Below are 24,677 nucleotides of genomic sequence, written 5' to 3' on the forward strand. Positions count from 1 at the left end.
GATTTTGCCCTGCGTATCAGTTTACCCATACAGGCCGTCATTTCTGATTATCACCCCTTGCAACCGCAGTACAGCTATACTATCCCAAATGCAGTTTTAACTGCATCTTACTGCGTACTTCTGCATAAGTCTACCGACTAAGAAGACCGGTCAGCAAAACACAAGGCATCCTCAAGGCTAAGAGCATAACTTGCTTAATAATGACGTTTGAGAATACAGCGGCGTGCATACTACTACTGCGTACGGCAAGTGTATTAGCCTTGGCTAGGCCCATGAGACGATCTCTGTCTCGTCGATCGTGTAACGTGGGGTAATCGCCTTTTCTCTTTTCTCATTGGCGTGCCTGGAAGCACGACGCAGCGGGGATGACGTCAGAGTAGCCCCTGCGGCGCTTGCTTGACCCCCTCACTTTGCCGAGTTGTCTCCGTGACTGCGGGGCAAAAGGAGAAAAAAAGGGGAGGCAACAGAACACCCGCAATCTCAATTTCTTTTCGATCAACCAACAAGATTCAATCTCTAGCGGTCCCGAAGACTTCAATTACCGGAGACACCGCTTCCCCGACTCGGCACCGTGGCTGCTGCGTGGCTGCACGGAGCACCTCTGTACGGAGAGTACGGAGTTGTCTGTTGTAAAAGACCGCCGTCCAGAGCACGCCGGCAGATCTGCGGAACAGCCAGCCAGCCACACAAGCTTGGCCTGTGCCTGTGACTTGTGACCACTTAGGCGCCTAGCCACACTAGCTTGAGAAAATCTCGACAGCTAAAGCAGCTAATCGACCAGGAATAGTTATCAACTTCGAATCAGCCTTTTGTTCACAAGCGACAAGTCACAGATCACACAAAAAAATGGGTTCAGACGCTGTAGATCGAGATTTTCTCTCAAAGAGGGATAGCTAGTGGGATTTGCCGAAGCTCCATCCCGAGATGGGCTTATCCAATGGCACGGGATAGGTCACCGTGTCTCGAACCGCCGGCTTTATGTAAGATTTGGGAAAGCCAAACCGCGTCTTAAGGCTGGAGGCGTTCTAGAAAAAAGATCAATGGAGATCCACATTTCACATGATTTGTAAAGAGAGGCAAGAGGTTTGACGGATCACTTTTGATCCCGTTCCTGGTTGCCATCCCGAGTCCCTCTCATTTCATTTCCGAGTCGGCATCTTCCCGAGAAGCGGCAACAGGCTAGCAAGCGGCCAAGCCCGCCAGACGTCGGGCTGCCGTGTAGAACTGGTTCCGTGCTTCGGCTTCTCTCATGCCCTAGGGTTATCCTGATCCCTAGAGGATGTATTCACAGATTTTCTAACGCTTTGCGGTTTCTGCACACTACTGTACAGCCTTAGAATTTCGTATCAGCCTCACTCTCAGTTGGAGAAAAACAAACAACTCCACATCCAAAATGCTCCGGAAAGTGCCGGTATGTAAATCACGTAGAGTATGGTTCAAATTCCAATTGACAACTCATCGATTGCGAGTTGTCCCGGTAATCCAATATCGTGTTCGAGGCCGCACGGTGTGCGTTGTGTCCTTTGTTGTAGAAACCTCGGTTCCCAATCCAATCCTCCGTCTGCCCGCTTTCTTTTTTATCAACGCTTTGCTTTGTCATCTCCGCATTTTTGAGCGCACTGTGCTCTCTTTACAGCATGGCCCTCTGGATCCACATATCCTGTGATCAGCCCCGCAATTAGCTTTGAATTACTCAATACCGCCGTTTCATGCTGGAGAAGCGTCACGGGAATACGGTGTAGAACGGCCATACCGGTGAGTGTATCGTCCAGTCACAATTTCCCCAGGCTCTGCCCTCGTTCCCCACTGTCGACCGTCGACCGCAAATTGTGGAGCTGAAGAGAACGCGGAGCTCCGTACTCCGAGAGGAAGGACCTCGATCACTCGACACGGGGCATGACACTCTCCAGCCACAGCTGTCCGGCCCACGAGCCCACGTTGCATCGGGCGGGAACGGAAGACAATAGCTCTTCGAGGGCGTTGACTGGTCCACGATGCCCCAAATGTCGGAAACAGCAGGGAACTTCCACGCGGTGAACCTCCTCTAGAGGCAACAGGACGAGATTCTGTGGCTGAGGCGTCTGCCTAGGGTAGCTTACACGCCTACCTGAGCCTCAGCCTGGACCCGTTTGGATATGTCATCCCGCATACAGAGTACAAAAGGAAGTGGAGAAAAGAGAGAGAAAAAAAGGATTAATTCTCTTCCCCGCCCCATAACCCAAAATGGGTTTCTTAAGGCTGTACTGCGTACATCCTGTTCAGCGCGATACGATACGTGGTGCATACACGACTCCCGTATGAGACTGGAAATTGATCAATGCACTGTTGTCAAGGGAGACAAGAGAGGAGACAAGACAAAAGAAGCGCAGAAACTTGAAGATCTTTCTCATCAACACACAGCAGCAACCGATCCGTGCGTGGTTCGTCAGACGTGGTCTGTTCTTAACATCATGTTCACATTCACAGGCTGCAAACATAGATACCTAAGGTATCTGCCTTAGGTAGGAACAGACATGTAGACGTGAAGTCACACGGACGTCCTGCTATACTGCACCAATGCAAGGAAGTAACCTTAACTGGCCGGCCTTGCGAGGCAAAAAGGCATGAGGATAACACGGATGCTAGTACAAACTGGGAGACTCTTGCAGAAGTATAACCTGGGCGGTGGAGGGCGGAGTTTCTCCAGTTTCAGCTACTAATAGTATAGCTGACGCTCATCCCTCTTTATGTAGTGTATACGTCAAAGCGAAAGCATTCAACAAATGACCTCAGGAAGTTACGTGCTTAGGTAGTATGATATCGACATCACAGCAAAGACAACAGATAGCAAAAAGCCTCCGCGAGCGGAAAAGGCAGAAAAGCATGAGATTATATAATGATAATCGATGAAATATAATACTGTACGAAGCCTAAGGAAGGGAAGAGAGCCTTATGGAGGGACGGAGCGACACGGATCTTAATCTTGAAAGAAAAAAAAAAATAAGCAAATATACCTACCCTACATAATTATACATACGATCTTCAACCGTCAAGCGTCAAGGCCCAGGCCTAGACTGCAAGCCACCGCACACCTACCGCCGAGTCTTAGGCGTCCGTGCCACTGCCCACCTCCATTCAAATATTCGCGACACCCACACCGCAGCAAACAACTGGCTATTAATAAGTTGACAGCCATCACACCCGGAGACGGTCTTTACGAGGTCGAGATGAGGTGTTTTGCATAAGTCGAGACACTATATATGTAGCTATCCACACACAGCAAGGCGTCCGTGCAGACGTCTCTCGAGTAGCTACCCAGCTAGTGTATCTAAAATTGAACACGAGGGAATATGTGCCTAAGAAGTATGTAGGGGATAAGCTTTCTCCTCCTCTCAGAAATAAGCGCGCCAACTTCGCGCTACGGAAAATAGACACACCGGCATAGGGTCGGGACAGGGGATAGCTCAGCCCTATTAGCGTCCAGATCTTGGGCTTGGACGCAAGCCAGTTAGTCCTATCTACAGATGCTATCTTGTATCCTGTATAGGTACCTAGGTATACATAACAATAGCAGATCGAGTCTGAGCTGAGACATTACCATCGAGTACTTACTATACTCCGCAGGTATACAGTGAGACGAGAAGTCGAAGCCTTGAAAAGGACGTATACCTGGATATGGTCAGTTCGGGTCCAGAGCTTTTTCGGCTGCATTTCTATGCAGATCTATCCAGGACTTAGTATCTTGTGACAAAAGCCCTTGGGCGATTGTGAAACGTTAACTATGCACACTATATAGTGAGAAAAATCAAGAGGATCGATATATTGATAAATCCCTCAAGGGAATCTACATAGTCTGTTTCACATCACGGAATGAAGAAGAGTGTATTTAAATAGTGTGTAGTATCTATCCTATTGGCTTCTCGACGCTCGGCCCATATTCGATAGAAACATATCGAGTCCTTGCACAGAAAATGATCCTATGAGTAAATCATCCATAGATGATTGGAACAGCCTGCACTTAGATGGTAATAACAAGAGCAATAATAACGAAAAAAAGGCCGAAAATAGAGGGCATGCATGACAAATCTCCAAAAGACCCTGGACCCGGTCAGGATGACAAGCTGTCGATCAACTATACGCCTTACCTTTCTGCTGGCAGAGGAATTTCTGTTCTTAACCTTGCGGTGTGGCCTCGTCTTATCCCGATCCATCCACCTTTCACATGACACCTTCGAGACTTTGTCCATGCAGCAGCTGGCGTGCAACGTCGTACAATACGGAGTACATGCCGTGGCTGGAACCCAAGGCCGCTGCGGTGGAAGCGTCTGGAAGGTCGGGAAAGAAGAGCAACAACCTGGGGTGGAAGACGTCCGTTTGAAATTTCTCAACAAGGTAATTTACTCAGCTCGGATAGTTCAGCCTGAGCTGAAGCAGATAGTATTGGATTAATGGCGCATTGCTAACTGATTCTTCTTGCATCGTCAACTCCTAGGGTACGTGGTACTACATAGATAGTACTATCTGGGTAAGTAGGTACTTTGTAGAGAAGCCACATGCTCTCATCTCGCGTTATCTTGTCAGAGATCTTGGCCACCTCGAGCCTCTTCAGAACTTCCTGGATGGTAGTATGCGCGTGCTACAATCCGGGGAGTATTGGTGCCCCCGGTAAACCTGATCCGTTCCATACGCACGGGTCCAGATTGTCTGACAGTGTTACACCAGTGCGGCCTTTTCGAAGCGCAGCCAGCAACAACGGATAAATGACGATAAGGAAAGAGATACATACAGATGGAACTATGTATTAGGAACACAGGTCTGTCAGATCAAAGTTGGGGATCGCCTCACTGTCTCTGCTAATGTAGGCCAGATCGATGCGGTGGACAAGCTGAATTCTGACGAATCCAGATCGATGCAAGGTAGCATGTGCTCCTCTGGGTATCATGTACCCTGACGTGCAAATCTGCACGAAGCCTCGAAGCTTCATTTATGGAACCACCGCAGAAAGTAGCTGTACCGGTACCTCCGTCGGAGGCCTGAACAATGCACCGTGCTCTGTACGACCTAACTTCCACACTGGAATGGAGATCATGATTTATTCTGCAGGTCCCATCTCCACTATCTCAGAAGAAGAAAGAGAGATGAAGGTCTGCAGTGCCGATTCGAGCAGCTGCTAACAGGGTAAAACGGTCGTGGTCATGGGATCCGGCTTTTTTCATCCTATCCATTATGGATTGATCCAGAAGGATCAAGGCATCCTGTCAATCCAAACGCTTCCCTGACGTAAACCAACTACAGCTTTGTACAGTACGACGCAGTTATACCTATTTGTGACGGATCTCCGCGTAATAACGGAAGCGCCAGCACCGGCCATCCGTTACTCTATGTCAGCCCTCTCACAGATTGGTTACGCAGTACAGTATATTTCCCGAAGTCACTCTGAAGTTAATCAACTGGGAAAGAAGAAATATCGACAAGATACCTACTTAGAGACCGATTGACGTTGAAAGAGTCATTCCGACATGTGATTCCCGATCGAGCGATCTAGACCTCTTCCCCGGTCTAGGCTATGCGCTGGCCAAGGAAGACGTACAGTATGTCTATGTACATAGAAGCTTATCCAAGGAAACCGCCATACCTATCATCTGCCAATTGCCATTTACCTGTTATCGGAACGACCAACTGGGTTTCAGCGATAAAACAACATAAGCCCGCCACCGGTGCCGACGGACACGGGCTTCAAACCCGATCAAACGAATAGCAGGAAACGGGATTCCTCCATAGGTAGGTGGCCAATTCGCTTTCATCCGTTCACCTTTGAGGGTAAGAGCTCGAACTTTCTTGCTGCCACAAGTGATGAAAAAGAGCAAGGCAGCGTCGCATCCACCCGTTCACAAACGGGAGAGAAATTCCACAACTACCGTATCTAGTAGGAGATAGATGGGCGGATTAGAGAGTACCCGTAAGAGTAGGTACCTAGGCAACTCGACTCGACGAAACTCGACCAATTGCCCCCCCACGCGCGTCTCAAACGAACAGGAGAGATAATAATAATAGATAATCATAATAATCAACCCTGGAAATCCATCAAATAACCAGCCATCTACCTATGCACAAATCGGGAAGGTCAAACGGTCAGCTGGAACCAGAATTATCATGCGACATGCAGATATCTCACCTCCTCCGCTCCCCCTAGCCCAGTACAGCACAGCACGCCTTCCCCTTCCCCTCATCATATGTACAGTACATACATTAGGTACATGTACATCGTACAAGGATTAGGTAGGTAGATACCCATTACCGGGATACCAACCTCAGCCCCGACGGGAATCTCCGCCGCAAAAAGATGGCGTCGCTTTTTTTAATCCCTTGTCCCTGTCCCTGTCCCTTGCCCTTGCCCTTGCCCTTGCCCTTGGTCCTTTTTCTCGCTGTAGGGCTAGAAATTTAGTATGCATGCGACGGCACATGCCACCCCCCCCAAACCCTGGTCAGTCAGGCCGTAAAAGCCTAGAACACGCAAAGATTACCCACCGCCGCCAATCTCCGATAATGCGACCGGCAGCGGCCAACAACAACCGACTGTGTTGTGTGTGTGTGTGTGTGTGTGTGTGTCAGAGGGACCCAGAGGTGAAAGATGAAAGATGACAAAGTGAACAAATAGGCGTCAGCCGCCAGAGCCGGAGTCAGGGACTGCTCCTCGGTCGAGAATTGAATATCTAGTACTTCAGAAATGAAGGTATACATGCGGAGGCCATCCAGGAAGATGAAGCGGCATGATGCGATCTGACCGGGGTCCGACAGCATCGATCAAGGAAATAGAAAATAAAAAACCACCCGATAATTTGGAATTATTAAGTCCGGTATCTATCGAGGATACGTAGATATTATTAAAAAAGAACGGCGCAGTTTCGATTCAATTCCGGGGATGGAATGTTAATGCGAGCATGGAGGGTTACCTAGTTAGCTAAACAATGTTGGCGGGTAGGGGAAGTTGATTGATTGGTCTAGATTCTCAGAAACAAGCCTCCGAAACTGGTATCAGTACTGGGATTATTTTATGCTAGTATGCTAGTCATCGATAGTAGAAATGAGAAAACAAGAAATTGTTCTTTTTCCGATACATCCCATCTCTTCTTTGTCCAGTGACAGCGTCGGTGAACGAGATTTGTCAAGGGGTTGGTTCATTGTTCCTAATCCGTCTGTTGGTGGAATGGGCAGAGTCCGGAATCAGAATGCAACGACTTCACACGCACATGGAATCGATAATATCATATTCCTATCTAAGGCGGTCGCGATCAATACGTCCAACACTACGTTACTACTTCTACTTGTCTCTTTAGATGAGTACACGAGATTGTTTTGAACAGCAAATTCTTTTAATGAGATCGAGTAGCATACATGTCATGTTGCCTCTGGGACGTAACACCAGTCCAGGCAAAAACAAAGTGGTATCCGGTATCAAAGCAGCAAGAATACGTTCTGCATCCGTTAGAACGTGCAATCGGTAAACACGATGACGATAAGGTCTTAGAAACCCTGTGTAATGTCATAAAGCCTCAACCCCAGTAACCAGCGAACAAATTTAAGCAAAAAATGACCACCATTCCCTGGGGACCATGACATTGTCACCGTAATCGCCATGACGCACCGACCGTAGAAAAGAGTAAGAAAAAAAAGCCGTACAAGAATGAGAAGACATGAAAAACGCCCAAGCAAGTTCCCTGTCCGAGAACAATAGAAAACAGACCGCCATGCAATGCGAATAAGACCCGAAAAAAAGACATAAGCTAAGATAAAAAAATAAACATCCCCATAGATTCGCCAATATGCAAGTGTCGTGATCAGGCGGGTAAAGACGCGTCAAGAGGGGTCTGTCGGCCCGGAGAAGATCAGAGGACAACAGCGGTGCGGAAGCAGGAAGGATGTCGCAGGAGGGGTTAGATACATGATATGGTCCGAAGAGAGGTTCTGTATGTGCGACTCATAGTGAGGACCGCCAAGTTGCGATGTCTCTCTACCATCCCTTCACATGATACTCCCACGGCCCGTAGTCGTTGTAGTTATTCCATGAGCTGTTCTTCGATGTGTCCTTATCTTTTGCCTGGTTCGCGGCATTTGCGCCCGCGACACCAACACCTTGGCCCTGTTTCTGCGCACCCTTTGGACCTGGGTACTCCTGCAGATTGGCCATGTCATGAGCCGTATGCCGCCTCTTGAAGACAGCATTGGCAGTAGAACTCTTCTGCTGGCGCTCCCACAGCAGATGCCTTCTAAGAGATTCGGTAAGCTCCGTAGCGAGCATGTTTCTCCGAGTGGTGCGCGGCGAATGAGCAACGGGTTGCTGTGGAGTTGGCCTCACAATGATCGGCTTTGAGCGTGGAACGTCGGGTCCCTTCATTGTAAGATTTTCCTCGTCATCATCGGGTGGCGATGCGGGGATTGATGGACCATTGGGAGATGAAAGTCGCGAGCGTTGCAGAGCAGGGCTAGACCGCGATCCATTTGGATTCATCCTCGCAGGCTGGTGCATCATCATCGTGAGGAGAGATCGTCGTGATACAAGGTTTGGCCGCGAGTTCACACGCTGGAAAAGCTCCTTGTCATCCACACTTGAACGTCCACTCTCTGTGACTGAATCTTCCCAGTCGGAAGAGTCCTCGTCATCTTCGATGGCACTTTCCGAAATCTCATCCTCCGTCTCAATTGCGTCCTCGTCATCACCTTTCATGGGCTTGATCGTTCGCGATTCCACCTCGTCTTTGAAGGACGCCACCTTCTTGTTTGGACCTGGGGTGCTGGCACCAGGCTTACTCAACTCCTCGGTCAGGGAGCTGGTATGGGGACCGGGTGCAGCCATGCGATCTTCGAAGGAGCTTTCGTCGTCACCCGACGACCCGCCCAGTGTGAACATACCTCCTTTCTTCTTGAGAGGCGAGGGCTTTGGCTGTGGCGTCGTCTTAACCGGACCAGGGTCTGCAGCGAGCTTGGGATGAGACCGATATGACGAGGAGACGTGAGATGGCGAGAAACCGCGGACAATGCTGGGTGACTTGATCAGGCCGGATTTGGAAGGCATAATGCCTGGTGAGGAGACACTGGTATCCGAGGCACCAGCAAGAGCAGCGTCGCTCTCGTTGCCCTCGGGAGCTGTCGTCGAGCACGATTCGGAGGACTGGTGTGGTTGTCGCTTGGGCTGTTGCGGCTGCGGCTGTTGTTTAGACGGAGAAGGATATGACTGAGTCTGTTGAGGAGGCGGTGCGGGCGCGGGCGCGGGAGTAGGAGACGATGGCCGTGGCGTCACGTCAACCACGGGAGCTCCAACGGGAGCAACGAGGCGGGACAATGGCTCCAGGTTCTTCTTCTCCTTGATGTTGAGCACCATCCGCTCCAATCCCAGAGAAGTAATGTGCTTCTCCTTTCCTCTGCCAATATTCATCACGGCGTCATCTGCAACAACAGCGGGCTTATAGTCCAGAGATTTCGGAGCACGCTTGATGTGAGTCTCTATTCTCTCTGCTTCGTCAGATGCGGCGGATTCGACACTCGCGGACAGCTCAGGGACCTCTCCAGCCTCGGAGCGCAGCAGTGGCAAAACAGAAGTATCGCAAGAGCTCTCGGGTTCGACGCAAAAGGTTTCTCGGGTCCAGAGTCGCCAACTCAGGTTCTCAAGTCGCCTGCCCTCCTCCATGTAGTCTGCGCACTTTGAGAACACTGTACGACAAAAGATTAGCATTCCCCATATGAGCCCGACCACGGGCCACCACTCACCCATCCACATGCCGTGAAGGCTCTGCGCGTTTGCAGTGTCGACCTTGTGCATCTTGGCCGCGTCCACCGTAAGGACGGGCGTTGACAGCTTCGAAGGCATTTTGACCGCGCCACAATTTCGTCTCTTCGTGGTTGCTATAGGATCAATGGTATCTGTAGGTGAATAGGTTTGGGGCCGCCGCCTTCCCCTCGCGTCACTGTACGGCGCGTGAAAGTGAAGAGATGTCACTTTTTCTTCTGTGTCCGTCGTCTCGACCTGGACCTCCTGGAGCTCTGCGCGCTGGCAGGTAGCACTGGAGTATGAAATGACAAAGGTGGACCCGTGTTGCGGTACTTCTGCACGCACGACACTAGATGTCGACGTGATTGGAAGGATGCAACTCCTCGTAGCTGGAGGAGGGAATCTTGTAGTGAGAATAGACAACGAGCGGTCCCGCGAGAAGGATTGGTCGCGAGGATTGCAGGTTCGAAGCGTGTTGATAGTTTGGCGTCAATCCCAGGTCTCCCTCTGCGAGTATGCAGACACGCACACCCGCACACAATCAAAGTATACGGCCGATTAGCGGTGGCCCGGGTGGGAGGATCGGCGGGGAATGTGAGGAGGACGGGAGAAGACCTGGAGAGTGTTGTATAAAGAGGACGGTATGTGGGATAAGAGGAATGGAGGAGCAGAATATGGGGGAGAAGAGAAAGGTGGAGGAGAGCGACAGGAACTAGGGAAAATATGACGAAGAAGAGACGGAGAACGGGGGGGTGTGTGGTTTTGACGGGCGGCGGTTGGTACGGGGGTTACGGTACAAGGGAGGAAGGGCGGTATCGTTACCTGGGGCAAGGCGAGGGCGATGCAGAAGAGTGGCCTGCGCTAGGGATCCGACTTAAAAGGTACCGAGGGACGGGTTCTCGACAGCTTGTGCTCAGAGGGCGAAGGGCGACAGGCCCGGAGGATCTTGCTCGCTACGGCGCTACAAGGGGTCACCGGTGGGGATTGCGGTAAGGAAACCGTCACTCCCGAAGTACCCCCGGCGTCACGTATGTATTGTAAACCACGTCATGACATGCGGTATCTTTACCGGTCCGTTCCCGTATCACACAGTACATCTGGCTACGCGGCGTTCGTCCGCCACTGCGCCGGCCGCGGTAACGCCGCGCTGGCTGGGGTACATCTTGGGGCCGATCTCTCCTCCACTCGTGCGCCCTCTGCTTGCTTTTTTCGCCTTGCCGCGTCTTGTCAACTTTGCTCTCTGACCTGCCAAGGCACGGGGCTTTATCGGATGCTTCCCTCATCTCCATTCCATAGGCCATAGACAACTCTGTCATCACCTCCATCATCCACGGGTTCCAACTACTCCCACTGCTGTTTGCGCTTGCGCACAGTGCACCAACGGGTGACTGCCAGCTCTCCTTCCGGTAAATGGTCATGTCTCCAGTACCACTTGGGATTAGCCGTTTTGCTCTATCCATGGACGGCAGCCAATATTCAGCATCTCATTTCGGCGCAGTCAATCCGCTAGACCGGGAGTGCTGTGCCTCGGCCTGAGACGAGCCTCAACGCCCCCCGGATTTATGTGGCTGACCTCCAAGCGCCATGATCCTCGTCCGAACGGCTGGCTTTGTCTCGTAGACCTGTTCAATATTCTTCCTCCGGCTGAATGTGAAACGTCCGTTCAGCCGTTCAGCCGCTTGCAGTGTAGGACGATGTAATGATCTACTGTTCTGGATGGGGTAGCCTGTGGCATGTACGGGGAAATCAGGGGTCCTGCCTTGTTGCGGGGATCGCATCGAGAGCTCCATCTGGAGATCCTTCTCTTTTTTGACAAGTACTCCATATTTCTCCAGGCGCCGCTACTCCATACTTAGATGCCATAGGAACTGCTTTTATCCAAAACTCATTGGCTAATTTTTCCAGGGCAGAAGCAAAGAGTCGATGCGAGAATGTCATGACTGCCACCACTCTTCCGACAGATCATCCCTGACGTGTTCGGAAACCAACACTCGTGCCAGACACAGTGACAGCTCAGCTCAATTTTGTGGTCACAAGGATCGTTCTGGCGAGTGTCAGAACAGCACTCCGTGCTCCATGATTTTCATTCTTGAAATAATGTCTGAACTGGCAGTGGTTGGGTGCGTCACTCGACGCCAACCTGCAACTCGAGCTGCGATTGCGCTTCTCCATGATTCATTTTACCCTGTCACGGGAAAACCCCGTGACAAGCCTAACTAAGCCTCGTCGTCTGCGCCTTGTCTCTCCTCAGCCGGCCACTGGTTGATCTCTCGACATCTAGATCCCACCCAACTGGGAAGAACTGAGAGCAGCATAGCTTACCAATAATCCCTGTACGGGGTATGACGCCAGAGTCGGACGCCCCGATGATCATGTGCTCATCCGCGCCCTATCCTCTGAACAATGCTAGAAGGCGAGACAAAAGAAATTAGGTAGGCAATGCGTCCATGCTGAAGAGCCTGGAGAGGACTGAGGCGGTTTTCCTCAAGAGTATGCTACCGCACGCCTTGCACCATGCATGCCTTGAAGATGTATGATATCTTCATGGAGGATAACCGCCTACAGAGCAATTGAGACGTAGTAAGAAGGCATCTCGTGGCCAAGGGCATTGTGATTGCACTCACCGCGAGATAGGGCTACCTCAAGAGAAGACTTATTCTGCTTACGCAGTACTACTCCGTGGCTGCACGATTAATAGCTAAAGGGACATGTTCAGTCTCTAGTGGCAACCACTGCTTCTTCAGCTAAAAAAGACATACTTTCTCATGTTCCCTCGAGGTACCGAGTACTCCATACGCCAATTTTCTGTGAAGAACTGCAGGCACGTAGCCTCGGAGCTAAGCGCTAACGGCTATGGTTCCTTTTAAGCTTCCATAACGGGACATTCACTATTGTCAAGTTGTCAGACTTTGGCGCATTCCACCGTATCTGAATTGTTGACTGCCTATCCTCGTCACTTGATGGTGCAACGAATAGAGTTAACACATCCACCTTCCGAAAGGATAATATCTTAGTTCACGATATGAAGGTGGTGTATGGGGCGATTCATGACTCTTCGACAATATCGACAGGGTTCCCAGCGGCGAACGTTCGAGGCGAGAACCGTTCCTCTTCAAGCATACTCCCGAACGTGCGACGACCTCACAGGATGCAGTAGAGTTCAAGCCAAAGAATCTGAAATGAGGCGCCGTTCGAGGTGGCTTTGAATTCTACCCCCTTTACTTCTACTGCTGCACGGGCTTCTCATGAACCGTGCATCCACGCGGCTGTGATGAAAGGTGCTTAATCGCCCCTCTCTGCATCGGCTAAACGGCCCGGTCTGGCGCCTTTTAGCAGTTTGGCTTCATCACGAGGATAAGAAGGAAAATAATAGAATAGCCGTCATAAATTAGGTTTGCCTATTCGACCGTGGATGTCCTATTACATGACGAAGAACTATTGACATTGATTCCACATTTCGTCAGCATCTCTTTTTTTTCGCCTGTCAGCGCTATCATACGGTTAGCGCATGGCAACCATCTACTCCGTACGGGGGAGATGGAGAGCACGCCAACCTCGACTTCGAGACTGAAACCGGAGCAGTAATAAAGTGTTCCGGGATGACCATCCCAGATCCGTGAGGGCACTTTTTTTCGACAATTGCCTCACTCCTCGAACTAAACAGGCAGCGGCTGTTGAATAGGCTATTCTCAAATATTGTGTATACTGATGAAGCCATTCGCAATGACTGCATTCTTTCACGGAAATAAACATAACCACCACTGTTTTATCTACTTAAACAGATCGTTACTATATGGCCATGAGGTCAACCCACAGATGACTTTACAGTACTATCAGTTTGAACTGAAGTAGAGATATAAAAGAGTAAAGCTAAGGAGAGAATTAACCGCCGGATACAATCCATTGGGGAACTCTTTACATCTGCCCCAAGATGTACAGTAACGGAGTGGAAAGACGGCATTCTGGCAAGACTGACACTTGTCTGCAGAATGCCCAGTCTGGGACATTTTGCCCATACAGATTCACAGAAGGCCATTCCATTCATTCCGTTCTCTCAGTATAAGCGCCGGTCAAAAGGAAGGGAAGGCCCATTCCTTGAGAGGTGCATATCAACTGAAGAGTGAAATAACCACGTCTGGAACCTTCCAGATTTTTTTTGTCATCCGGTGAACGTGCACGCCACTGAGTACCTCTGAAATAACAAAGTCTTGAAGCTCGTGCACATGATGTTCTGATCTACATGACAAACATCATACCTAGCCCCCGCTCCGAAAAAAATATACAAGCTGGTTAAGAGACTTTGCCTAGGATTCTCTAATCATCAACTGCGAAACATTCTAGGGAACGCACACTACATTTCTATACAACAACAAACTTTCATAACCTTCGAATTTGTCTTCTGAGAGCTGTATATACTCCTTACGGACATAGCCGGGATTTCCCGTCGGTATCAAATCCGGGTCAAAGGGCGATGATATTATGGAGGAGTCTGGTCACGGGAACAATCTGCCCCACTTACTCAGGCCGGCGCTGCCACTGCGGGGTTCGATAGTCGCTCCAGGAACGCGCCACCGCTCCGCATGTGGCAAAGGGGCCTGGACCTTTGGCCCTTGGGAGCACCTGACCTGCCCGGCCCCCAGCGCTCCGGTTCTCCCCAGTCGAGCGTACTGGCGCCCATGACGGCATGGTGGAACACCACAAAAGAGGTAACCAAACCAAAACAGATGCCAACCCATTGACAGTTCCACGGACGTCAAGAAATGAAGAAGGGCAAATACAAATCCCCCGATGACTCCAGCTGACTCGCATGACCTACCCTAGGTTCCAAGGTGACAGAATGCGGGGAACCCTAACCGCATCCATGTCTCCCTTTCTCCTATTCCAGCTCCTTTCCCCTCACGAGGCGAGACAAGATGACGCAGGAGTAATAAGGGATCCCTGGTTCATACCGGAATGGTGACAGACGATTATCTAAGGGGAACTACTCCCCGCGGCCGCACGAAGTAACCATTGCTGAGGGGTATCATGATACTTGGTAGTTGGTGCTTCAGACACATGATCTCGGAGTCAAGTGACAAGGAGTGATGAGATAATAGTCGACAACTATCTCTACTTTTTATACGAGGTTCACAACATCAGTACCATGGACTGAATGAGATGATAATACCAAGACGATGTTCGTTCCGTCACCTACGGATAATACCAGGGGGAAAAGGAGCTGGTCAGATTTATTACAAGCCTCTTTTTTGATCTGCCAATCTTCAAAGCTTCAGTTAGGCTTTAGTTGCGGTAGGGTTGGTAACTTTGAGCTTGATGACGAATACGAAGAGACAGGTACCATCGACCTGGGTTTACTGACCACTCATGCGGCTCGCTCTGCCAGCGACCAATTCAGAAGCAAGAGATAGCGAAGCGTTGAATTGGTGCTATATGTGCGTTGAGTCTATTTTGGAAACAGTGGTGCCTGAGGAACGCATAAGCGTTATGTCTTCTCCAGCCTCGGCCGGTTCCGCAATGATGTCTGACAGTTATCTTATAAAAATGCCACATTTCATCATGCTTCTTCACTGCCGCGAAGCCAAAATCGGGAACGCGGGAGATCATCATTGTATCGGATTCCATTCTTTCTTTACGGAGTAGCACAGGCTGAAGATCGATTATCCAGCCAACAACTGAAAAAAAGACCGACTGACAGATTGAGCGACAAGCATATGTAGATCGGGTCCAGAACTTCGCGAGCACTGCATCGGATCGGGGATCTCATTTTCCTTATGTACGGAATAGAATCCCGTGCGTTATCCGTATGAGCTGTCACATTCTTCATTTCGCAGGGCGTCCAGCCACCACCCAAGAATCAGGTTCTGGGAAGTTCAATCTCGTCTCGATTAGGCAAGAGCATGTGCAGCAATTGTTACACGGACCTCCAGATGCCACGGCAATTAAAATTCAAGCGATCTACGGAGTATAACATGCTGCTGGGAGGCATAGATAGTAGTAGATCGATGCATCGGCTCCAGGCAAGGGGTCGGTGGCAGCACGGAAGGCGGAAGATCGTCCCGGCAGGACGGGAACTTCACCAAGACATGGATGACTTTTTGACAAATTGAACAATCTGACATGTTCCACAAATCCCCTGTAGATTTTTGACCATTTCAGTTATCAAATCGCGAAGTTCTTGACCCCCTCTCCCTTCCCGTTGATTTGATTATGGTGCGAAGACCCTTGCACGGAGTACTCCGTACGTACACCTTGACATATCGGGGTCCGTCCCCTCCCAAGGGGAGCTTTAACCGTGAGCTTAATCACACGGCGTGTCGCAGGATTTGCAAGCGCCGAACAGGTCCTTTTTTACCCCTGCATAAGGTACCTGATAGAGAGGGAAGATAGATACAAGCGTATTCCTACAGTTCGCACTATAAGTAGGATTCGCATCTGTACCGCTTTACAAGTGGATTCATGAGAGCTGTCAAACGCCTATCTGCATGCTAATTTAGGTCGGCCACGCTGTTGACAGCCCCGTGTATGGATCCAACTTCATCCTCCAGCAACACGGCAACGAGACCCACCACTGTCTAGGTACTATGTACAGTACACAGTAGTAATGCGGTCTGGTTCTATACAACTGCTACTAACTACCTATCTAATCTAACATACGATCTCTGTATGTACATGTATATGGCCCGGGGGGATACGGAGAATAATCCCGTACCTACATACCTCATTCTCTCCGGCTATGTATGTCAATCTCCACTGCATGATAGAGGTATCCTGGTTATCGGGACTACGTAGGTAGTATTTGACATGCCAAACAAAGCTCAGGGGAATCCGATTCCCCGAACCAGTGTGCCGGTGTCGTTGATCCGGCGGTACGCTTCCCCTTTTTAATTTACATGCATGCCTTAGGAGACTATGGGTATTTCAAATAACCTGGAATCTTTCTGACACTGTCTCGGACTTGCCGTTACGACAGGCTTCTTTCCTTTCGCTCCGGTGACTTCAGATCTTGATAAAAGACTTAGAATGTCTCCAATAGCTCTAACTACCTCTGAGTTGGGATTGAATGATTTTCGGCCCCCAAATTAACTATCTTAACCGTGCTATTCACACACAAACAATTCCCGAGTCTTCAAGTGCACTCCGCAACATTGTTTTGGTTCGCCCACTTTGGTAGATCAACTTCAACTTACTACCCTTGCTAAACATACTGCGTATAAGCCACCACCAACCATCATTCCGAGTGTTATTCTTGCACCTTATGATCACTATCTTTGGAAGGACTCGCTGCTATTATTGTCAATAAAAAACTCTCAGTACTGCGTATACTGTGATTATGCATGTACACTGTATATAGTTCTCGATGCCTCCTAAGCGAAAGCTACACGGTGCAACTGCCGCAGCAATGAAGAGGAATGAAAAAACAGTCGCCAGCCTAAATCGACAGATCCGAAGAGGATCCGATTCGCGGTGAATTGAACCATTTTTCACTATTACTGCACCTTCAGACCTACCCAAAGACACAGTATTAGAGATTGTCAAGATAAGATTTGCAAAGTCATCAATCAGAAGATAAATAGGGAAGAAGACGAAACGGACAACGTACTGAATGTGATTCTTGAATGGCCAAAAAATCTAATTCATAATATTATACACCATGACTCAAATTAGAAGCCTAAAGGGCTTGTTCAAGATATATAAATTTATAGGCTCGTTCAGTGAATCACGTCCGTCCCCGATATCGTCATCTGGAGACAAGCAGAGCGATCTTGGACCAAAGAGATCAAGCGGCTGGTACGACCGAGATAATCTCAGGAACCGTCAAGATGGAAATAAATGTGTCATTACTAGCTGGTAGGATCTCGACAAGGCTCAAGAGCTACCGCAAGAGGAATATAAGAAAATCCCGGCATCGTGGACCGAATGTGCCTGTATATTTTTATTTTCGATTGTCCCCCAGTAATCAAAGAAGCGGTATATATGCGTATATATCTCATATGCCACTAGGTGCTAGCATCTGATTACTGATATAACTAGCATGAAGACGGACAGGAGAATTCGTACAGGATCATAACATTTCCAATGTTCCCTACTGCCACCTACTCTACCGTTTTTCCCTAGACCACCGAGTCACATTCAACTCAACAGATTCTATCGAAGTCCGCCGGATATTTGTAATTTATTGTAATGAGCCTACGCTGCAAATAGTTAATAGTAATCTGTGTGCCTTGTTGCAGAATATGGATACTCTCGAGACAGCATTGATGTCTCTGTCTGGTTCTTTAGATATGCTTCATGTTAGATTAAAAAGCATTCTCATTTGAGGATGCTGAGGACCTTGCTTGCTTAACTGAGGATGGGAGCGCAGATGTAGGAGCTGCGGTGGGAAGGTGGCTCTTGACAGTACCTCGATGTGCTTTTCATTGTTGTATAGCAGAACTACCCATGAAGGACTCCTACTTGTAATGCAGCCAGCGTGTTACCATAATGATATACTTAGCGCAAAGTGCCAGTTCTACTGTTTCGGATACAATTGTATGATCCAGAGACTGCTACTCCGTGATACCAACACCGCAGGGTTTGTAGAATCTTAGAAGAGAAGCATTTGACTGCTTAACTGGTCAAAGGCCGAGGCACTGACGGGCTGCGGTTAGGTAGAGACCGTGCCATTGTGGAGACATCTCGGGCCCCATAAGCCCACAAGGCAGCGCCTTGCGGCCTTGGACCCCCACCTAAGGCTGAGAATCTCGACCCGCTCCCACCATATCCGTCCGTCTAACGGCTGGACTGCTAATCGAAGAGCGATATTCATTCTATCTATTAAACCAGAGGGAAAGAACATTAAGGCCAAGCAGTATCAGAAATGTTGAACAAGTATTTCGAGTCTCTACCTTTCCTCAGCCAGCCTACGCAACCGGTGCGGTGATTCATCGGTACCGCGAGGATATGCTCAGAACGGTGTGTGGTAAGAGATCAACAGTTATCTGGCCAGAGCTTATCAGGAGTTATCAGGTATCAGAGCGTTTACGTCAAAACCGCTATTAAGGCGAAGAATGAAATACATGGTCCTACATGAAAGAGAATAACCTCCCTTTCCAAATGAACGGCATTCGATGCTGTCCCCGTTGCAAGGCTCCATCAGTATGGCAACTGGGGTACCTGATACCGCTGGAAATGAGATCACCGCATGGAGTATGGAATATTTAGTGACACGGAGAACCTGGGGAAATACAAGACCTACAAAAACACACAACGTTTCAGCTGAAACTATTTCATGACATTTCTTGCCGAAAGCCCAACCTGACACTCTCAATTTACGTTCAATACATGAGGAAGCTCGTATTCAGGTGTAGTTTACCGATAACGTCGTGGGATGTCAACAGACGTCGACCTCAGAAATGGCGGTATCGAAGGAAGATATGATGTCGTGATGGCACGGATATGCACACAGGATCTTCAGCATCACGAGCGCCTTCTGAACCTCTCAGTTCTTTTTACAATATCTGAGAATTTAACTGCCATCCTCGTGCTCGCGTGACTGGTCGCAATCCCAATCATGTGGTGAGACTCTCATGCAGCGAGATCGGGAAGCAGGCGCCAAGAACGTGGTGATAAATTGTGAGAGGATGAAAGATGCACGTTCTGTCAACCGCGTGACTGCAACAGTTGCATCAGGGGACGTCGAGTCGCCGGCCTGCCTAGCCGTTTCCGCTATTTCTACCCTCTTCTCAGGCACGAGCTTAGCCGCCGTTGCCGTTAGTCTAGGCCAATGCTAGCCTTCACCGTTCGTCCCCTAACAAAGGATTGCGCAACCCGTGGTCATCTGAACAGGCAGATTTTGCACAGCTTTGCGATAAGACAACAATATCAGATTGTGAAATAACAGATCCTTGACTTGACACTAGACATTGGTTGTTCGAGTGAGGCATATTTCTACAAGCTGAACCAAGCTCATACAAAGCAGTCACAGTGAGCGATTGGTCTAGCACAGTCCTTGTAATAGGGCTAAATATTACTACTTATTGATCGCTCTCTCCGCTAACTATACAAACAGCCTCGGGTGGGGGGTTGCTGCCTAGCCCGTCTTGAAGCCATCTCTGAGACTCGATAATATGCTGTACCAGCATTCCAAGTCAATAATAATTGAAATTTATCGCAGGATTTAGCGGGCTGCCACGGGTAAAACTGTGTACGAACCACGTGTTACCGATTTCCAAATACATTTATCCCCGAGTTGTGGCATATTCGCAGCACTATTGTCCTTCGCGTCTGACCTACCCGCAGATTGCTGGAGTATAATTGTGAGATATGAGTCATGGAGTGAAGAACTCTAGGAACACAATTTTCCTATTGAACTATGGAGTTGAGATAGGCACTGAAAGCTTCAGGGGCCCAAAAAATTTTTGTTTACCTACAATTTTCTGCTCGTACTGGCCAAGGCTATCGGGCAGGGCAGGCTTCATGACAAGTCAAGAGTATCAAAAAGGTATCAGCTTCCGAAAATAGAGTGGCACAGTCATGACAAATTTGCGCCAAATATTAGATCGCAACAATTATTATCTTTATGACTCCAACCCCTGTACAAAGGTGGCCTCGAAGATCTCGTTACCGGAAGCCAGGTCACCTATGCCTGCTGTCATTGCCTTGTCGGTACCGCCATGCAGGCATCGGGTCTCACAAGTTGCGGCCTAATAATCGCCTCCCTCACGGTTAGCAGCAGTTCGTCTGGCGTCTATGATCGGACGAAAGCCCCGTACTGAGTGCGGAGAGCAGGTCTCAAACTGCCCCCTACGAGAAATACCTACACTAGCTCTTCTACCTACCAAACTGCGTATACGCAGTAGAGGGCGGACGATAAAGTACTCAGTATTTCGATGCGAGGCCGCGGAACAGGGGCTGAACTTCCACCCGTTTGGTTGATGGGACATACTAACGACTAGAGCAGCGGCCTACGGGCACTTTTAGGGCCCAGGGGGCGTACATGTGACTCTAAACTCATGTGTACGAGAATATCCCCTTAGCCCAAACCTCGGGCCGCGCCGCTATTTGGGACGGGAGCCGAACACCCAAATTTAATCGATCGGGAACAGATATTATGTAACGTTTCTTTGCCGATTATTATCTTTTTAATCCCTCTTTCCTATCATACGACTAGCAAGCTGTAATGTAACGATGGATATCGAACAAGAGCAGTACCGTATTGTGGCCCATAATGAAATCCATCATTATATCGCTTTGGGCACCGTTACAAGCCCCTGGAAGTCTACCTAAACATCGTCCCACACTTTGTGGAAACCAAAAGAGTCTGCTTGCTAATTTTGTTCCATAGTGATCAGAGATTTTCTCACTAAGAATATTATGGAGTATAATTTTGTATACTCTGTATATCCGGTCTTGTGTCAATATCACTTTTGTCTTGGGGTTGCACTTTACGGCCATTCAGACCGGAGAGAAGAATGCTAGGAACTACTCAATACTGCACTCTAACCCGTTAACAAAATAGTCGATGCATCCGTCCAAAAATTTTACCATATCTATGGGATAGGAAGTCTCGCGACTCGGGCCAAAGCAAAAGTAAGGAGTCCGCAATGCAGTGCATTCCATAACACAAGCTCAACGCTAACACTAGCACTAGGTACCGGGTACTAAGAGGTGATACCAACGGACTCATTTTCTGATTTCGTGATCAAGAATGGGACTGCAGGCTACCACTGCCTAAAGTTTCTCATTTCTAGGTTTTTACCTGATATGTCAGAATATGACGGCCTCGGAGGTGTCTTTTCCGACCCTGGTTGTGTACGGAGAACTCCATATCCTGTATCTGAACAGATACAAGCCTACGACGGTCCATTGTTTCAAGTTGATATTACCCCACTGGAGCCGTGCAGACCCGGCTCTCTGGTCCCAAATAATGGTCTTGCACTCAAAGCAATCTCTCTGTTCTAGAGAGAAAGGACCGATTTCCAATTGCGGAAAAAAGAGTGTATACCAGATGATAGCACGGTGCATTTCATCTCCAGGAACGCATGGACACGCTGGAAACCGTTACCCTGGGGCGTCCGTTTCTCACAAGCTGTGTTTTAATTTGGATTTGGAATTACACACTAAGTTGCATGTACACTTGAGTGATCCCGTCTTCTGAGCAGACTTGGATATCAATCCCAGTTGTGAAATTCAGCCCATCGTCTGGGAGCAGTATTTTCTTATTAAGTCAGCAATGAAATAAATATACAACAAAGGAAAAGATTGATTCAACCTATAATATTATTATGAAGAATTAGAGTGCTAACTTCTCAACCATGCTACGATGCAACTACCACTCTTTCTGAGTAGCAAACCATCTCTCAATGAAGCTGACCCGTGCAGAAGACTCCGAGAGAGGACCGGCACCCCATGAGTTCCCAAGCCACATAATCTGCCTGCTAGAGCTGGTCGTGGGTGGAAAGTAGGGCAGACCGTCGCCGTTCGGATCCCCCGTCTTGATGAAATTGGCCCAATAGCTGGACATCTTCCGTTCGATCTCGTAGTCCTCAGTGGACCAGGTGACGTTGGAATAGTCAGAGTAGGGGATATTGTTGAAAGCATACCACAGCTCGGAGCCGTGATAGGCACCCTGATCGCGGTTCTCTGCCGGTGCACGGGTCCAATAGTACGTGTACACCTTGCTCTTCGCGCCTCCAGCGACCCAGTCCACCGCCCAGCGCCAGAGGCCGACGCGGCTGATATCGCGAAAGAGCTCGTTGCTGCTCTCGCTGGCCTGGCTGTCGTTGTTGGCCGGGTAGAGCTGAAGGAACTGGTTGGAGAGGTTCCCGAACATGGCAGGATAGGTGGCTGTGTAGGTTGATGCCGTGATGTCCGTGTTTGGAGCAGCGCCCGACTCGTCTTTGTTTCCGCCAGTAAGGATGGGCACATCAGCGTGGTCGTCGAGGCGTAGGGATTCGCCGTAGCCGTATGGCAGAACGTAGCCGTCGACCACTGGCCGCCAGATGGGCGGTTCCATGAAGGCGGCTGTGACATTCTCGAACACGGTGCCTTCGAAGATCGTGTCGCTCCCGTTTCCGTAATCGATGAGAGTCTCCGTCGATACGTTGTTGCGCAATTCCTCGATCGATGAGACATTCAGCTTCTTCAGGAACTTTACCCCGTAAGCCTCCGCCGCAGCCTTGGTGCGATAACTGGTTGCCACGCTGCCAGTGATCGGGTCATGAGGTCCTCGTGCTCCGCTCTCAGAGATGACACCGTTGATGAGACCCTTCGACAGTGGGCTATACATCATATCAAGCGCGCTGGCCGAGCCTGCGGACTGACCACCAACAGTGACCTGGTCAGGATTTCCGCCAAAGTTAGCGATGTTATCCCGGACCCATTTCAGAGCGAACTGCTGATCCAGAATGCCGTAGTTTCCAGAGCTGTTATGCCCGGATTCCGCAGAGAGGTCAGGGTGAGCAAGAAAACCGAAGGCGCCCAGGCGATAGTTGATCGTGACAACGATAATGTCCTTGACGGCCAGGCCTGAGCCGTCGTACGTCTTGACGTCTCCGGATCCACCCTCGAAGCGACCGCCATAGATCCAGACGTAAACCGGCAGCTTCTTCGACGCGAGATCGGCCGTGTCGTCGTAGGTGGGAGTCCAGACATTCAGGTACAGACAGTCCTCGCTCGTCACGTTCTTGCCGGTGGAAAAGATGCCGGCAGACGAGTAGGACTGCGCGCACTGGGGGCCGAAGGAGGTCGTGTTCAGCACTCCTGACCACGACTGGGGTGCGGACGGGGCCTTCCAGCGGTTGGAGCCCGTTGGAGGCGCGGCAAAGGGGATGCCTTTGTATACGGTGACTCCATCGCGATACTCAGATCCAGAGCCTCTGACATAGCCAGAGGTGGTCTTGATCACCGGGTAGTCAGCAGTTGCATGAGGCAAAGCGTTCACAGACACGACCGAACCGGCTGCAAGACCGGCAAAAACGTGATGGACCTTCATGGTAGCACAATTGGCACTATCAGATTATCTGATCGACCATCGGGGCCGTTGGCACATCTTATACAGGGCATGTCTAGGAGAATGGATCGATGCAGACGAAGATGTGGATATTCCGATGACGGAATGTCTCTATTCAACGTAATCGCATCGTTAGTATCACTTGATTCTCCACGTAGTTCCATATTTACCTAGTTGTTCGTCGTTAACAGTTACCCACAAGAACTGAGAACTTGTCGTGGTAGCTTGCGTGGTGACGGGTGGCGCGGCAGGTATCATTGAATCTCTCGGTCCGACTCCGAAGTACTCCACTTGAGCCAACCCAGCCTTGCAGACTTAGGGTTAAAGACGGATTATAGCCGAAAGAGCATACGTATGCTCCCTAGAAGACGCAAACCTTGGGAAACAAAACCGCTGATCCTGCAACGAAACCCAGGGACAGATAGCCTAGTCACAACTACGATGTGGTCCATCTCCCGTGCAGGAACGATCATAAAGAGCGAACCCAGCAGGAGGAAGAAGGTGAAACAGCTTTAGTGGAACCTCTAAGCCTCTGCTGCGCAATAGAACCTCTATCTGCCTGGCGGGCCTCGATACTCTATCAATAAACGAAGCCTCAGCTGATGAATTTTGGTCATTATCCTGTCAGGATATTAGTGTATGTGATTTTATTCAGACCAATTTCCCGCTTGCTGCATCAGACTAAAGGTGCAGGGGAAGAAAGAAATCTCTCTCACTGCGAGTGATAAACACAGTAAGCTTGAGAGAATCATGCCTCAAAAATCGAGCTCGAATGGAGGTTAACAGGTACTCGACCAACTAATCGCTATACTGCGATAACCTCTTCTTGGAAGTTGGAGCCAAGAATTTAGATTGTTGTGCTAAAACATTGATCTCTATACCTAATTTACTAGCCTCTGGGTCTGGGTCACAAATGGAATTGTAGAATGTGAGACAGTAAGA

At 49.4% G+C, this 24,677-nt stretch overlaps 5 protein-coding genes across 5 annotated transcripts; 1 reads left to right on the forward strand and 4 right to left on the reverse strand.

Moving 5' to 3' along the window:
- Nucleotides 1-1,179: 1,179 nt before the first annotated feature.
- VTN00DRAFT_4901 (uncharacterized protein) lies at nucleotides 1,180-2,149 on the reverse strand (the record flags this gene model as incomplete). Its single annotated transcript, XM_069431375.1, has 3 exons — nucleotides 1,180-1,254; nucleotides 1,754-2,044; nucleotides 2,108-2,149. 3 exons carry the CDS (start codon nucleotides 2,147-2,149, stop codon nucleotides 1,180-1,182), a joined length of 408 nt encoding a protein of 135 aa, XP_069290416.1.
- A 5,225-nt stretch (nucleotides 2,150-7,374) lies between these two features.
- Nucleotides 7,375-7,963, forward strand: VTN00DRAFT_4902 (uncharacterized protein; the record flags this gene model as incomplete). The annotated part of the gene is made up of 2 exons (XM_069431376.1): nucleotides 7,375-7,541; nucleotides 7,822-7,963. The coding sequence occupies 2 exons, from the start codon at nucleotides 7,375-7,377 to the stop codon at nucleotides 7,961-7,963; spliced, it is 309 nt and encodes a 102-aa protein (XP_069290417.1).
- Nucleotides 7,964-7,990: 27 nt separating this feature from the next.
- Nucleotides 7,991-9,844, reverse strand: VTN00DRAFT_4903 (uncharacterized protein; the record flags this gene model as incomplete). Its single annotated transcript, XM_069431377.1, has 2 exons — nucleotides 7,991-9,687; nucleotides 9,745-9,844. 2 exons carry the CDS (start codon nucleotides 9,842-9,844, stop codon nucleotides 7,991-7,993), a joined length of 1,797 nt encoding a protein of 598 aa, XP_069290418.1.
- Nucleotides 9,845-11,758: 1,914 nt separating this feature from the next.
- VTN00DRAFT_4904 (uncharacterized protein) lies at nucleotides 11,759-14,431 on the reverse strand (the record flags this gene model as incomplete). Its single annotated transcript, XM_069431378.1, has 2 exons — nucleotides 11,759-11,789; nucleotides 14,265-14,431. The coding sequence occupies 2 exons, from the start codon at nucleotides 14,429-14,431 to the stop codon at nucleotides 11,759-11,761; spliced, it is 198 nt and encodes a 65-aa protein (XP_069290419.1).
- A 7,621-nt stretch (nucleotides 14,432-22,052) lies between these two features.
- Nucleotides 22,053-23,717, reverse strand: VTN00DRAFT_4905 (uncharacterized protein; the record flags this gene model as incomplete). Its single annotated transcript, XM_069431379.1, has 1 exon — nucleotides 22,053-23,717. The coding sequence occupies one exon, from the start codon at nucleotides 23,715-23,717 to the stop codon at nucleotides 22,053-22,055; it is 1,665 nt and encodes a 554-aa protein (XP_069290420.1).
- Between the last annotated feature and the right edge of the window lie 960 nt (nucleotides 23,718-24,677).

This window comes from Thermoascus crustaceus, assembly GCF_041956765.1.
Source record: "Thermoascus crustaceus strain CBS 181.67 unplaced genomic scaffold VTN00scaffold_2, whole genome shotgun sequence".
In the NCBI taxonomy this organism is placed as follows: Eukaryota; Fungi; Ascomycota; class Eurotiomycetes; order Eurotiales; family Thermoascaceae; genus Thermoascus; species Thermoascus crustaceus.